Source organism: Macrosteles quadrilineatus, unplaced genomic scaffold (genome assembly GCF_028750875.1).
Source record: "Macrosteles quadrilineatus isolate MER2022 unplaced genomic scaffold, UCM_ALF_1.0 Scaffold_2__2_contigs__length_208266976, whole genome shotgun sequence".
Classification (NCBI taxonomy): domain Eukaryota; kingdom Metazoa; phylum Arthropoda; class Insecta; order Hemiptera; family Cicadellidae; genus Macrosteles; species Macrosteles quadrilineatus.
Window position 1 is genome coordinate 4,811,151 of NW_026542595.1, and position 16,862 is coordinate 4,828,012.

The 16,862-nt window shown below is 37.5% G+C and overlaps 1 protein-coding gene across 1 annotated transcript in view; it reads right to left on the reverse strand.

The window, feature by feature from the left end:
* Positions 1–16,225, reverse strand: part of LOC128987273 (HEAT repeat-containing protein 6-like) — a 29,791-nt gene extending 13,566 nt beyond the window's left edge. Inside the window, exons 1-10 of the mRNA XM_054408033.1 lie at positions 16,041–16,225; positions 13,800–14,048; positions 12,268–12,483; positions 8,285–8,485; positions 7,518–7,667; positions 5,768–5,863; positions 4,293–4,462; positions 2,844–3,055; positions 1,061–1,236; positions 311–521 (exon numbers count right to left, since the gene is read on the reverse strand). Coding sequence (XP_054264008.1) covers positions 311–521; positions 1,061–1,236; positions 2,844–3,055; positions 4,293–4,462; positions 5,768–5,863; positions 7,518–7,667; positions 8,285–8,485; positions 12,268–12,483; positions 13,800–14,048; positions 16,041–16,184 — 1,825 coding nt within the window. The 5' untranslated portion in view covers positions 16,185–16,225. The remainder of the gene's footprint in view (positions 1–310; positions 522–1,060; positions 1,237–2,843; positions 3,056–4,292; positions 4,463–5,767; positions 5,864–7,517; positions 7,668–8,284; positions 8,486–12,267; positions 12,484–13,799; positions 14,049–16,040) is intronic.
* Positions 16,226–16,862: the final 637 nt, after the last annotated feature.

Consider the following 16,862-nt stretch of genomic DNA (forward strand, 5'->3'; position numbering starts at 1 on the left):
ATGACAGTTTTTTTTTAAAGTCAGGGGTTCGATTCTGTTTAGTTTTGACTGCGTAATATTAACTTTGTATTTTAACCAGACAAGTAAACAAGTATTGCCTACAGGTATCAAGATTTGGGATTCTAAATTCAAATTTTTAGTTATGGTTTTGGTTTTGAACAAAAAATTTTTTTTTACCATCACTATTGCAGTTATTTTGGGAGACAAGATGTCTCTGAGATCGTAGAATAAGTTCAGCTGGTCATCGCGACTGTGGAAGATGTTTACAAAAATACAATATAGGGTATTATTTCCTAACTAATTCATTTACCAGGTCCTGCCATGATCTCAGCCAGTATGTGGAAGGCCCGTGCTGCATGTAGTTTGACCAGCTCAATGTTGGCTCGCATGTCTCTGGCCATGGCTGTGGTGATGTGTGGAACATCATGCTGCACCAGGGGGTAGTGGTGACGCATCAAAGCCCCTAGTACTTGCCACCACTCCACACGCAGCGCTCCCATTACTGCCCTCTCATTGTCTCCCTGCAGTCAGGTGCAATCACAATTCAAATCTATCAAATTTAATGATGATAAGTGATAATGAACATTGAACACAGCCTTTCCAATAGATTGTTGGAAAATGTTTTTTGAACGGATTGTCTACAAAATAGTTTTTTGGTGTTCAGATTAAATATGATGTAGTGATGTGTACAGTCAAGAGATAAGATAAGTTACACTACAGTAGAAGCCACTTTAACTAGTAATTATTTGTTGACTGATTAGTGATTACTGATTACACTTGGTAAAAATAGAATACACCACAAATAAATAAAAGTATGTTTTGTTTGTTTGAGTTTTATACTGAAGCAATCTCTTATACGGATATATCTGTCCAAAAACCCAATTGATATACATTCTTTATAATACAAAAAAAAAAAAAAAAAAACATTACAAACAAACTGCAATATAAATGAGTTATTTTCTTGTTTTTGTGGTTGGTCACAACTGTTTCAGCTCCCAAAATTAAACTAAATCATCAGCTAAACCAAAATTAACTAAGAGGATAAAGACAGGATTAAGACCTGCAAGTAGTTTAAGGAAGCAGCCAAAACCCAAGATCTAGGTGGATCTTCTGGGAGTTCTGGCAGAGAGATGGGTGGAGTGGTAGATGACAAGAGTGTAGTCAGCTGATCAGTGTGAGGCTGCAGTGATACCACTACACCAAGTACTGTCACTGCTGCCACCACCACGGACACATCTGAAACATGGACATGCTGAAATAGATTGGGGTGGTAGTGTTCATTAAAGTACCCGCTACCTCTAATCTAATCTTTAGCTGCCTCCCTTTCCATCCAGTTTCAAAGTCAAAGCTCGGTTCTAGTGGCGTAAATAACATCCCCGCAACCACCGCAGTGCGGGGGCGCCGAGGTCCACCTATCACCGCTCACTACAACTGCGATAAAAGGTGACGTCGTTTCCGTGACCACGGGAGATGATGATTACGTCTTAAAGACTGAAAAATTTATTCATGATTTTGCCGCAATCACAGAAAACGATGACTATGTTTCCATGGAGGCGATTAAAAAACGTCGGTGAGAGTTTTTGGACTTTGCCACGATCATAGCCTTTGCTAAGATAAACGAATAAAACATAAATGGTGATGTTTTGGTGGGGCGGGGGGCATCCACATGTAGTGCGCGGGGTGCCGCTCAATGTTCTTACGCCACTGCTTGGTTCACTAGCTTATGATCATAAACCAAGCCTGGCTCTTCAAGTCCCTCATCTTTAGGCGACATAGTCTTATGCCTTTGAGATGCCTTTTTTTGACAGATTGACACTGGTTTGGACCTAGTCTAATCTGGGAAACTGCATAGGAAATCATTTTAATTTGATAATTGGTTATCAAATTTGTGTAACTAAAAATAACACCACCCTTGTGCACCGCATTTGGGCACCTTGTGTTACTACTATAAAAATATTTCTACTAAATTCACTATAGCTTACAAACTGTACTACTAACAATTAGTAGAAACAAAAACTGGGTAAAAGGGTTTCCTAACACTTCTGGAACTAAAGAAGAAACATTCAATGGCTCTGGGACTATGTACACTGGCACATATACTGATACTGATACTGATGATACAAGGGGGGAAGATTACACTGCGACATGTAATATCTATTGTTCTACCCAACTAGTCTCCAGTCTTTGTCTAGAAAATCCCTTCCAATCCTATCTCCTTAATGAAGTTCAGGGTCAGGTGAGCTTCTAACTGCGGAAAATCTAACACTGCTACTTGGTGCATTCCCAAGCTCTTGGCTCTCTTTCCGCCCAAATGCATCGCATTCAGCCAATAGGATGTCGGGATGTTTTTGCTCAGTTAAAGAGTAAGTAGTCAGGGAGGCTGATTGCAATGGCTACACTGGGCGATTGGTCGCCAACCCCTACGCCAAATTTCACTGGCACCTATAGGATGCGTTTTGAATCTACCTATTGGTCATTAATTTTATCATTATCTGTATTATAAATTATTCATAACAAAAATTAAAATCTATTAAAACCATGGAGAGAAATAAGTTTGTTTGTGATTGTTTCTTACAGGCGCCTAGTTTTTGTTGTAGGCATTTATTTACATAGTTGCAGGTAGACCATTAGGTCTAGAACTAACTCTGACATGCAACTTTTTTAACAATAATAGCATTGTGTGATGAAGACCTGCTTCTCAAACCATGATAATTGACTCTTGAAAAGCTTCAAGTGTAAAGAATCTCTTAAGAAGCGTTCAATTTTTTTGTTTCAAAGTGTGTCCCTAATAAGTTAAAATTAAAATACCATTGTAAGTTCATCTAGTTGTGGTATATACTGACCCTTGTGCCTGAGGTAGGGAAGGACAGCTTGTAGGAGAGGTGGAAGGATGTCTGAGCCTAGCCTGTGGTAAGGTGTGACATCCACCAGACATGCAGCACAGTGTAGCACAGCCAGTGGTGCTGGGGAGATCAGTGCTGTCACCACGCTGTGATGCAGATTGGTCAACAGTGCTGCCAACACAGCAGAGAATGGAGTATATGTCTTCACTGTGCTGGAATATCAATTTTTTTTAGTTAATAATATTACTTAGAATATTCCACTAACCTAAGAGAATGTATACTGTAGCCATAAAGATATCCCATGTTTAAATAACTTACCACCGCCGCAGCAAACCTGCAGACTAAGCGATTTTCCATTTGCCTGATTTGATTTTCAATTAAATCTATTTCAATAACATTAGGTTTAACGAGTACCTAGGTTTGCTGCTACAGGGAGGGTAATAAAGTGTTTTTAGTAACAAATTAATAGCTTAGTATAAAATAAACAGATTTGACAAGTTTGATCAAAATATATACATAAACAAGCAAACTACAATAGTTTACTTATTTTACAGCATAAATCCCTCCATAAAACCCCGTTGCCATGGTCCAATCATAATGGTTTGCGAACTCATTCTAATAAACGTAGGATTACACATTTGTACCAAATTTCATCGAAATCCGATCATTATTGCTCTTCAAGTGATTGTGCTAACTGACACATATACAGGATGTTCAAAGAAGGTGGGGACATAATTTACCTACTTATTCATTGGGTCAAAATAAAGAGAAAATCTCTTTATTTTGAGAGATAAAGATAATGATAAAGATCGTGGCAAAATCACAAAAATTCCTGACTTTGATATCAAAGTAAAGACTTAATCCCGACTTTTCAAGACCATTTTGAAATTCAATACTAATTCCCGACTATCCCGTTTTCCCCCGACTTCTAGACACCATGTAAACCGTCTCAAAATCAACAATGACAAGACACAGTCCATCACGTGCACCCTCAAACATGGTATCGAAGACGAGGCGGTCAAACTGTTAGGGTTCTGGGTCGACTCCAAACTAAACTGGAATCATGTTGAGAAGGTATGTGTTAGGCTTATTAGAATACTTTATCTGATCAGAAGGCTGAAGATCGAGATCACACGCCCCTACCTGCTCATCATGTACCACACATTATTCCACAGCCACATCAACTATAGCTTGGTGGTATGGGGACATAGCCACGCAACTCAGAGTGTGCTACTGCTGCAGAAGAGGGCTCTAAAACTGATAACATCTTCCGGCCCAACTGACCATTGTAGGCTGATTTTTCAAGAACTTGGCATCTTATCAGTCTACAGCCAGTATATACTGTACTGAACACCTTAGTCCTTCTGAGAAACAACTTAACTAACTTAACAACTAAACGCATAATGATATGTTTGATATCATATCATAATGAATAATAGAATATATTACCTATGCTGGGCTTGGGCAAGGTAGGACTTGGCATTACCAAGCAAGAAAGACAAGGTGGAGGCAGCCGCAACAGTGACTCTGGGGTTGGGGTCATTGATCAGACTGTGTGACAAGCCTTGACTGCCCATTAGGGAGCAGTAGAAACCAAACAGATCTCTCACGTTAACTGTCTGACAAACGATCATCATCATCATCAGTCATCTCTTACCCTTGCCAGACTGTAGGCGGATACATCAGCTAGCATTTTGTGCATAGCGGACGGTAGACGGATATATCCGCCGATTATTACAACTTCTATTGTTATAGTTGATTACATATAACAACATTAATCTTCGTAAAAACGTTCTTTTATTCAATTATATCTTTAACCGATGTAGGCCTACTAGAAATGTTTTCCAAGAAATATAAAAAACTAGTGCACCTGTTGCTCGAATACGAGCAATTGCAAAGTATTACGGGTGATATTTCAAAACGAATAACAGTTATAATTAAATCCGATAACTTAAAAGAATCAACTCAAAGATAATGTAATCAATCACTCCACTCCAGTTATCAAAACTGAAAACGAATGCTCTTGTGTGTATCGTGTGTTTACTATTAACAGCTGTAATTAATACAATTTATTTGTCCGTTTAAGTAATCAAAATATATCATCCATAAGAAATACATTGGGATTTTGATGGCCTGTGGGGCAAAGCCGGAGGACTTTTATTACAGGAATTGGTGAAAGGGGGCATCTACACAAACAATACTTCATTTTGACACATCGTTTGTAAAAATCCGTTCATTGTTAATGGAGGAGTAGTGTTTCGTAGAAATCGCCTTCACGTATTATATATAAGGATTCTAAAAAAAAAAAAAAAACTAAATAAAATGGAAATTAAATTTGGACAAAATTGTGTGCCGCATAGGTCAACTATTTACAACAATCTATAAATTACATATGTAAAAAAGATATTTTTTTGTTTCTTTTTAATTATTTATTTTGCTGTCTGTATACATATTATAGGCTGTCCAGGAAGGGTTAATACATTTGACTGTAGCAATTACTGTTTATCACATCAAGTTCATTTCAAACAATAAACAATGCTGATTTGTTTAAATCTTTAAGAATTGGAAAAATCAGCATCTTTGTAGATAGAGAGCACGAAACATCTATGATCTAGCATCTACCATAAAACATTTAGATACTTATAGGTGTCTGGATGTTGCTAGTGCTTGTTGGTCAATGTTCCCTAGAATATGATGAACAAAATAAAAAGTTCATAAAACAGTTTTGTACTAAGTGCTCAGCAATAGAGACAAAAACGTTTGTATTTAATCAGTATTCTTAAAGGTACTGTAAATGTATTCTGTCACAGAATGTAGGCCTAAATATATTTGATACCTAATGCTAAAAAAAGTCATAAACTGTTTATTAGTTAAGCAAATCTATTTTCGCATTCTCAAAATAAATCATATTGTAAGAATCTTACTTTGGCTACATGTATGATTATGTTGATGGCCACAAGCCGCACTCTGGCTTGAGTTCTTTTTACTCTCCTGGTACGACCTCCTTCACTGTCTGACACCTTTCAACACAGGATAACCATTATAGATCACACATCAGTCATCAATATCATTGATCAATCAATATTTTTAATTTACCACTAAACATTCCCTAATACTAAGGAAAGATGTTATTTGACTGCACCCCAATCCGTTTGGTAATATTTTTAGGCAGTTTTGTTTTCTGCAATATAAATCAAATTTGGGTTGCTAAACAAAAGAATGCACTCAAAGTTTTGAGAGCTTGAAAGTATTCATAGTAATTGCATTAATCAGTACTTTCATCAGTCCACACTTTCTCACAACCAAACTAAAGGTCCAATTCCTATCCTGCGACTGTGACGTCTCTAGTCGTGCAGCTAAAAAAATTGACTGCTTCAATGCAAATTAAATGTAACCCATTTCTATCGAGCGTGTACAGCCGCGCGACTGGAGCTACTGGAGCCGCGCGACTGTAACGAATTTATAGTTTATACATACGGAGTTTGAGGTGTGTACCTTCATAGATGATCCAAAGTTGATGGAACTGGTTCGTCACCAGTCACCACCCATACGTTATCAACCCCAAGCACTCTCAATACTTGAGAAGATGTCTCTGAATGAGAATACTCTAAAACCCCTCTTTTCGTCGTACCATGATCAATAGATTGGGTTGTTCATTGTTTTTTACCATGCACATTGATATTTCCTTTTCCTCCTCTTCTCTAAGTAATATATTCGCTGCCAACTGTGCTTATTCCATGAGGGTAAAGAGTGCAATTGCACTAGTCACTTGTCATGGGAGTCGCAGCATAGGAATTAAGACAAGGGTCTCGAGCCGTACGGCTCTAGACGCGTGGCTCGGTCGTATCAGTTGCCGCATAGGAATTGGACCTTAATTACCACAAAAAATAACACAAACCAAAAACTGTACGTTTAAACCAGACTAGACAGTACACAAAGTAAATGTAAATAATATGATCCAATACAACAGTTACATTAACCCATAGAAACTGGTATGCATTTCCCTTTTTCAAACACAACATGTGTACATCTTCTGCAATGGTATTTTACAATCATGTAATGCCTAAGTTGCACGTTCATTATTTAAGTTGTTTTTTTTTGCGTTTGACCTGAACTATGTTTTACATGACCATTTAATGCATTAGGTATCACTGATTTGTAAAAAAAACTGACTATGCCGCCACAAGTGCAAGTTCACAGGGGGGAGTAAGGAATTTAAACCTTATTTATAATTTCAATCGCTCCCGCGGTCACAGAAAATCACTCTCATCTTCTCTTCCGCAATCACAGCTAATTGTTAAATTCTTTGACCGCAAAATCTTTGCAGAGGTGATCTGCAAACACGATGGTAAAAGCTCGGCTGGATTCATCTTACTTTATATAAAATACCCTGAATTTCAGTACAAATCTCCAATCATCCGAATTTCTGACTATCCAAATGATGTAAGGTCCCAATGGAATAATTAGATCTACTGTATAAGTTATTGTGCATCACGCTCGACAATGCTCACACAATAAATAAATAAATAAAAATGCCTTTATTTACGAGCGAGTTTCATAATACATAGCAATTAGCTTTATAATCTAACTTGAAATATTAAGCTTCTATTAATGGGACAAGACAGACAAATTTAAAATAAATATAAATAATTCAAATTTGTTACGGTCATTGACCTCAGAGTCGCTTGTGAGCCAGGTTACACAAGCTGGAGCCATCATGTAGCTGGGTCTGGAAGGTTTTGGACCATCTTCAGGATCTTCATCTCCATCTGTGGTACCGGCTATATTAGACACTCTCTTTTTTTGTTTCCTTTTTATTTTGCTCTGTAATCAAAATATTTCTCTTTACAAAAAAGAAATTGCTAAACCACAACTTAACCTCAATGGATTAGGCCTACTAGCCTATTGGTCCTTTTATAGATGACATACAAAATCAAATAAATAATCTTTTCATCATAATGTATGGTGCCATGGTCATGATAAATAAAATTTTGAGCCAAACATACATGGTTTGGTTAAAAAATATAATGAATGGAAATATTAAATTGCTCATTTAAAAATAAACCTAATAGGAAATCATGGAGCATTTGTGTGAGTCTAAACTAGATTTATCATTCAATATACCTTGAACAGACTACATAATAGAACATCATACACATTTTCTCAGTGAGTAAGTAGGCCTACAGGCCTGTATGACCAAGAAGTTTTGTTGCGATACTCACCCAGAATGTAATTCTGTACATTCTCTTGGGTAGAGAAAGTTGACAACCAACAAGTGTCCGCCTACCCAACTAACCAATTTGGAGTACCTATACCTATCTTTGCAAATAATATGTGTAACAAGATTTATGCGCCAAACTAGATAAATAATTTAACCAAGCAAGTTGTATTACAATTCAATGATCAGAGGATTTTGTTATTGTTATGTTGTTGTTAATTACCTTGACATTAGGAGCTTTAGGTGTGTCAGTCATGGCTCCTGGCAGAGGAAAGAGCCTGGTTGGGGTTTGGTGTCGCCAACCTTCGAGTCCAAAATGAATAAATGTGACTGCAACACCCAAAACTTCTCCAACATTTTCATTAAGCCATACTGTGTCCGTCTGGCAAAGAGTTCCCATAGCTTCCAACACAAATCTCACAACCTGTCAACAAAATAGTATTTTGTATTTTTGCATGCCATTTTGTGAGGAGTTCTCATACAAAGACTCACACCAAATGCTTATAGCAGTAACTGGTGTCTTGTCAATTAATAATAATATAACATACTTTATCTATTTGCACTTAAAATAAAAAAAAACACCCAGCACCCAGTGTGAACAGATAGGATAATTGGGATTTGGGCGCTATCCCAGCCTTTCAGAAAGAGGAACTTTCCTCCACTGTCCAATCCCTTAGAAACTGAAGAGCCCCCGGCTCTGATGACAAGTCTGCGAAGATCCTCAAGCTTGTCAATGAGTTCAATCCAAAGGTTCATTAGGATACATTCCATGCTTGCTTGGCAGAAGGAGTTATTCCGTTGGCGTAGAAAGTTGTTGCCTTGTCTTGAACCCCAAGACGAAGAGTGTACCGGGGACCATCTCTGCTTTCCACTCCCTGTGTATACTCAACACCACAGTTAAATGGATGATGAGCTAATTCGTGTCAGACTGACTGAGGCAATCATCTCCAGGGGTTATTTGTCCCTGCAGCAGCATGGTTTATTTTCCGGTCACTCAACCATTGATGGCCTCCAAGAGGTAGCTGAGGCAGTGCAGAGTGCGGAGGACCACAGCCACTTGCCGCGCCTCGAGGTTTTCCTCCCTTGACTCTTGACATGAAGAATGTGTTCAACTCCGCCAGGTGGAGTAATATGCTGCGGGAACTTGACTATACATTCCATGTCCCTTTCTACCTTCTGGGAACGATCCAGGTTCTACCTTTTAGACCATGTCTTGTTTTTTGACACCACCAAAGGCCAGTGTCGCATATTCATTACTTCTGAGGCTGAACGGGGATTGGTCTTAAGACTCGATCTCTAGAAGATGTCTAACGACAGTCTGCTAAGACTCAAAATGCTTGATGAAACCCACCTTTTTGGTTACGGCGACGCCGTCGCTGCTCTGGTTGGCTCCGAGTGAACGAGTGGATGCAGGATCATGGCATGTTGCTGGCAGTCAGAAAGGCAGAGATCGTGGTCCTAACCAAAAAGAGAATTCCCAACGTTCTTCCAGTGTAAGTGGGCTATGTCCAACTTGAGACCAAGCCTAATTCCAAATACCTTAGTGTTGCGATTAACAGCAAATTGGCAAATTGGCTTTCGGAGACCTGATCAAGCAAAATGTTGACATTGCTGCTAAGAAGGGAATCGCTGCCCTTAGTAGGCTTATGCTAAAGGGCAGCAGTCCCTGCTCCTGCTAGCGCCTTCTACTGCATGTCTGCTTTCCAATTGGTGCTATTGAATGGTGCTGAGATCTCGGCACATAGGCTGGAGAGGTGATCTATCTACCGCAGGAGACCTGAAGTAGGGCAGCGGGACTGCTGGCCCCAGAAAAGGGCGATGAGCTGTTTTGACCGCTGGCAGAGGGAATCGGACGCCGAGTCTAGGGGACGTTGGACCGCCAGACTCATTCCCAGCATCTGATCATTGGTGGCATGGAAGCATGATCATGTTGGGTATTTTGTGACCCAGTTTTTGTCAGGTCACGGGTGTTTCCAAGCCTTTTTGCAAAGAATGGGGAAGGCTTCCAGCTCAAACTGTCTGTACTTTCTAGGCATTACATACAATAAGGGTTTTCTCTGTAACATCCCTTTTTACATGTCCTGCTCAAGTTAAAAAATTTTTGTGATTCAGGTATCATTGTAAAGGTTATGATAGCAGAGTGCCCAATAGTAACTAAAAAGGTAATTTCCTTTAGGTCTTCATCATCAAAGTGTTTGATTTATTCATAGAGTTTGCTTTTAAAGATCCAGTGATGCTGACCAGCTTTCTTTAAAACAGCTTTAAAGAAGAGGTCAGGGGACAAAAGGGATCCAAAACGGATAGCCTAAATCCACCCAAAACTAAATACCCCCGCCGCAGCAAACCTTACGCCTAAGCGAATTTCCATTTGGCTGAATTGATTTTCAATTGATCTATTTAAATAACATTAGGTTTAACGAGTACCTAGGTTTGCTGCTACAAGAAAACTAATAAAGTGTGTGTTTTAAGTAAAATAATTATTGCTTAGTATAAAATGAATATATTTGCCAAGTTTGATCAAAAGATATCAATAAACAAGCAAACTACAACATTTTACAATATTCTCCATAAGAATAACATGGAAATTTTAAATTTACCATTTTTTTAGTTTTCTCCGTAACCAATAACCGTACAAAAAGACTTTGATATACTGAATTGTTTGTTTTTTTAAGCTCTTTAAGAAGGTTTAGAGAAAAATTGGGAAATTTTGTGTTTTGAGGGTCAAAAGTGAGAAAAACCAATTTTTACCCCATAAAACCCCCCATAAAACCCTGTTCCCATGGTCCGATCATGCTGGATCGCGAACTCATTCAAGTTTATCCCGCCTTACACCTTCAAACCAAATTTCATCAAAATCGGATAAAAATTACTCAAGTTATCGTGTTCACGGACACACATATATATATATATATATATACATATATAAAAATTTGAACGAGTGGTGTTTTTGGCCTCTGGGGACATCAAAATGAAAAAGTAAATCGGTCCCGGGCCTAAGTCTTCCCATGAGACCTACGGTAATAGCTACTTCCCTATAGGGAAATTCGCTAAAACCCAAAAATATTTACAAAAATTAATACTTTCTCCATATACTATAATTAGGGGAAGGAGGTAAAAATGTGTTTTATAGGTACAACAATATATAGACAAATAAAAGAAAAACTTAAATGTACAATGATAAACTCAAGGAGGTGTCTGCAAAAAGAGTCTAGGATGGGAATACCTTATCCAGCAAGCCTACCCTAGGCATAGATTTTTTATAAATTTTATCTTAACTGAAAGGTGTTTAACTTCAAACATTTGGTATTTTGACAAGGTTAAACCTAGTACAAAGTGGTGCTTTCTTAAATAGCTTTTTATAGGTTCAAGGTTCAATATCACTTAAGGTAGCCTAAAAAGTAGATCCTCTATATAGGCTGACAGATCAAAAGTTGGGTTGAAACGTGTAAAACTTCATAGAGTGTAGGCCCAATCACGTAGAGAGTGTAAGATTTTTTGGGACCAAAATATGTAGGCTTAAGTGGAAATCGTTCACTGTTGGACTTTATTTGATTTTATTTTATATTGTTTATATTTTATGCCATTTTTGATTCATCATATTATCAGTGGAGTTAGAAAAACAATGTTTAGGCCTATAAACTTCGTGAAAAAGAACTAGTACCTACTGCAAAATCTGGCCTACCGGTACCCATAATTGATTACGTATATAAAAGAAAACGCCTTTTCCGTAAAAAGGGGAATCCGTGAAAGGAAGGCGTTTTTAACTTTTGGTTCCAGCCCGACCAGCCCACATAGTAAAAGCCCACTAATGGCATCTGACGGTAAGGCACTTTCAATAATCTGGAATAAGTCTACAGGCCTTTAAATTTGTTTATGCCGATTAAGTGTTTAAAGCATTTTTAGTAGTCTTGAGCAATCGGCAGACTTTGGTTACACTTGGAGGAGTTTAAATAGATAAGGACTTTATACAACTTAAGAGAAAAGAATTAAACAAAAAAATTGCCATTCTGCCAAACAATTTCCTTTTGACACCCTTTTGAAATTTAATAATCAGCAGGATTTCTGCTGGTCTTGCAATAAAAATTGTTTATACCCATAGAAGACATTCAGTAATTCGGCATGTTCAATGATCAGTCACCAGATTTGCAAGAGCCTAACTGTATTCGTTGCAAAAGTCTAAAGTAAATAATTCAACTCCAACTATACCTGAGCATCAGCGTCACATTCCAGGTTGGGTCGCTTCTCTAGTAAATCATAAAGCAGACTGAGGTAAGAGCTGGGTCTGACGGAAGAGGAGTCAGAGACTATTGGAGCCAAGGCACATAGACACTGGATTCGCCAAACCCGAACATCCAACGGAGCTGTCAGACTCACTTTGGATTCCAGCGGGGTTCTGAGACTTTCAATAATATCCCCAGCCATCTGACCAACCAACAGAATAAAGTGATATAACTTACCTTATCAATGTTTAAAGTCTACTTAGGTTTCATATAACATGAGGTCCTACATATTGTAGTGGTGACATCAGTTTGTGTAATTAAAAAAATTGTACGTGAAAGCATAAATAGTGTTTTTAGATGTAAGAAGAAAAAATACAACAACTAATAACAGTGGCGGATGGTTCATACGTTCTTTGGGACGGAGTCCTTCCATTTGCAAGACAAAAGTAAAAATAAGAATAATTAATAAATATGATTTTTATCCCTAAATTTGAATGTAGGCTATACACAAACGTAAGCTAGGGTGTATGTCAATGTTTTTAGGACGGTTGATATTTTTGCAGAAGGTAGGTAAAACACGGAAGCTCAGTGAGTTCAAACTCCCATATAAACCGCATGGAAACATTCTACCAATTACAGCGGGCTGAGTCAGGCTCTAACTTAATGCAACAAATATAGGGTGTTTGGGACTTCGTCCAAACTAAGTTAATATAAGAGGGTACAGTGTCTAATGATTCGTAAGATTATGATCATCGTGCCGCTGGTATCCGAGGTGTTATTCAATATACCTTTGTTACTCTAGTAGTGTTGCTCAGTGATGTTAAATTGGATTACCAATGAATTCTGTTAAAAATATTCTTCAACATATGCAAGTGGTGAGGACAATAATTAAATTATGAAAAAGATGTAATGAAGACAACTATAAATAAAACAGTTTATAATACAAAAACATAGCCTAAACCAACGTTTAAATAACTCAATATTTAAACTTTTAACCAAGATCCTCGGGACCCCGGTATCAGTACATAGGCTAAGTTTAACCTCCCAAAAAAATGGTTAGGTATGCTTCTTTCCAAACTTTAATACAACAGCCTCCAATGTTGACCAATAAAATCAGAGGTAACAAGGCCATATATGAAAATTTTATCATGAGCAACTAGGAAGTATCCTTGAAAATGAAGCTTATAATAGTTTACAAACAAAAAGTGTACCTAAGTTTAACAAAAACTTGTATGAAAATGTAAATAATGCACTATGGAGAATAATTAGGCAAGCCAAGGCAAAACTAGATAAACAAGCCGTAATGCTCCACTGGCATAATGTCATCGTAGGAGACGGTAATGACGTAATGTTTCCCGTTTGCGATCAGCTGCTTGTTTTAATATTTTATTAGAAAAAATATATAAATAAAAAAAAACATTACATCATTCCTGTCGTCTATGTTGACGTAATCCCTGAGGAGCATTACGGCCTGTTTATTTAGTGTTGCCTTGCTATAGCCTAGACATACATACATACCTCGCTTAAATCTTTTGGGCATAAACGTATAATAGCCTCTAGAGCTTGTAATATATCTAACAATGCTATGTCAGCACTCTCTTGAAGCGCTTGCAGACACCAAGGCACAGCTATACTTAACAGGGACTTCTCAGGCTGAATAGCTTGCCTGCCAACCACAGTCAACATCAACTGGCAGCACTTGGCCACTAAGAACGTCTCACTGGGTAAAATAAGTGAGCAGCACTGATTTAAAATGAAAGAAATTTTCTGCAACAGGAAAAACATCTCTTATGAACAAATCATGGATTTTTATTATTAATATCTTACCAATGGACTGAAAATTGAATTATGTGAGGTTTGTTCATAAATGTAGAACTCCAAATAGCTCTAATGACGAAGCAAGCTCAGAAATATCAGACCACTGTAATCTTTACTTCCCCAACTTAAGTTCACAGTTCCAATTTTATGCTGTGTTGCATAGTTTTTGCGGGTGAGGTTCATAATGTCCAAATTTCACAAACTCCAACGTCTAAAATATTAAATAAACAGTGCGTTTCATAACCTCCAAATTTCATAAACTCCAAAACTATAACTTTCAAATAATCACCGATTCACAATGTCCAAATTTCACAAACTCCAACGTTTAAATATCAAATAAACAGAGCGGTTCATAACCTCCAAGTTTCATAAGCTCCAACGGTACATTCTCTGCCAGAAGTCGCTGCAGAGGTTGCCGTGGTTCGGTATGTAGGGCGCTACACGTTCTACTGTTGTAGCGGTGTAACACGAAGTATCATTGTTGCTCCGTAATTGCTTTCTTAAGAGTATAAGTATATATTCTTAAGAGTTCCCATAGTCCGAACATGCTGGTTCGTGAACTCGTTCGAATAAACGTAGGTTTACACGTTTGTACCAAATTTAATCAAAATCGGATGATTTTTGCTCGAGTTATCGCACTAACGGACACACATATAAATATATATATAACTGATGGTGTTTTTGGTCTCTAGGGACCTCAAAACGAAAAAGTAAATCGGTCCCGGGACCAGGTCTTACCATGAGTACTACGGTAATAGTAATAGCTTATTCCCTATAGGGGAAATTCGCTAAAATGTAAATTTGATTTGCACATTGTGTGCTAACACATGTTTGAGTCACACATCTGAGTGTTCTTCAATCATTAAAATGTACGTATAATCAGTAGTTGAGCGCTGGCGAACGGTGCCTGCTATCTGACTGTGGCAACCACTAGAGAGACTTCTGGCCCAGACTGTACCGTTGGAGGTTATGAAATTTGGACATTATGAACAGCTCTGTTTATTTAATATTTAAACGTTGGAGTTTGTGAAACTTGGGACATTGTGAAACAGTGATTATTTGAATGTTATATATTTGGAGTTTATGAAATTTGGAGGTTATGAACCGCTCTGTTTATTTAATAAGCGTTGGAGTTTGTGAAATTTGGAGTTTATGAAACGCTCCCGTTTTTGCTATAGGAGGCAGTAACACTGCAAAGGAAAATAGTTAGGTACTGTACGCTCTATCGCGTTTTGTGAAACGTTCAATTCTAAGTTATGACATTGGATAACATGATGACAATTTTGCACTGTCTTACTGTAACTTAAATAGGCCTATATGGAGAACCTGAGTTAACTTATTCTGAACTTATAATAAAAACAAAGGAGAGTAAGGGAGACAGAAAGGCTTAGCTAAAGCGGGGTCTTGATGGTATACGAATAAGTGATTTAAGCTTAGGCCTGTTGTCATTGACCAAGTGGTATCAGGAATAGGAATACGAATGTCATCTTACTGTAACTCATATGTGTAACTAGTGATATGACCGGACTATATAATTTTAATACTCATATGCCTAAGTTACCTAAGGGGTACACTTCCATATATGTTGGCACAAACAACTGAATGAAAATATCGATCGATAGGATATCATTTGGTTAGTTCGGTAAGGTTAACCTAACCTAAGTTAACTAACCAAACGATATATCGTATTTAAACAATCGAATAATCAATATTACTCATTCGGTTGTTTGTGCCAACAGATATGGAGGTGTATCCCCCAAACCTAATTGAGATGAAATTTGAATGTTGTATCTGAGATGGTTTGGTACTACAGTACTGACTGTACCTGGCCAGATGAACCTCTCGGCCATTGATCTCAGACCTAAAGATCCACTGCACTTACAGAACCAATAAACCAAACGATTTTACACGAAATCTAAAACTATGCTAAGTTAGGCCTACCTTGCTTTCTAAAGGACTTAATAATCTACAATCTCTTGCGTTCAAATCATCTAACAATTTATTCATCCATTTATTTTCTTTCTTTTTCAAACTTTCGTAGTTGCCTATTTCTGAAGCATAATAATCAAGCGTTTTACTGTCCATTTTATAGCTTTTGTTTATAACCTAAATTCACTAAAATGAATAATGAGAAATTGGAAATGTTGACAGGAGACCGAACAGACAGACTAGAAGTAGTGTAGTGGTTCTTCTTCTTCTTCTTTACTAGTTTGCTTGTAAAGCTGGCTTGGTTTAACTAGCCATGTAGCCACACTACTTCATGAGTACAATTTCCCCGGACTTGTTAGCAGGAAGCTAGTTAGGAAATTTATTATTTGAATTAGTACAGTACAATTAGCTTAAACAAAGAGCAACCCGGGATATGAGAAAACTTCCAAACCAGCGGCAAATTGTTGAATACACTTCCCTCAATATGTAAAAAAAAGTTACACTGGTTTGAGTATCATCGGGTTTGTGGGGAAGGAGTGAAATTGGACTTTTTTACATTTTCGCAAAAACTTAAAAAACTGTGCGTTGTTTCCTCAAAATATAATGAATTACAAAAATAATCTACATTAAATTTCGAATACAATACCTATCTACTATAAACGGTTCAGGCGATATTGAGGGGTAAATGTGTTTTTTTCTTAAAACTCTAAAAAAAGTTGTATTTTAAATGGAGGAAACCCATGGACAGTGGACACCCATAAAAAAGGTTTCTAATGAGTGCCAAATTGTTCAATAGACCTCCCTTTTTAAATATGTGAATCAAATTACCAGGTA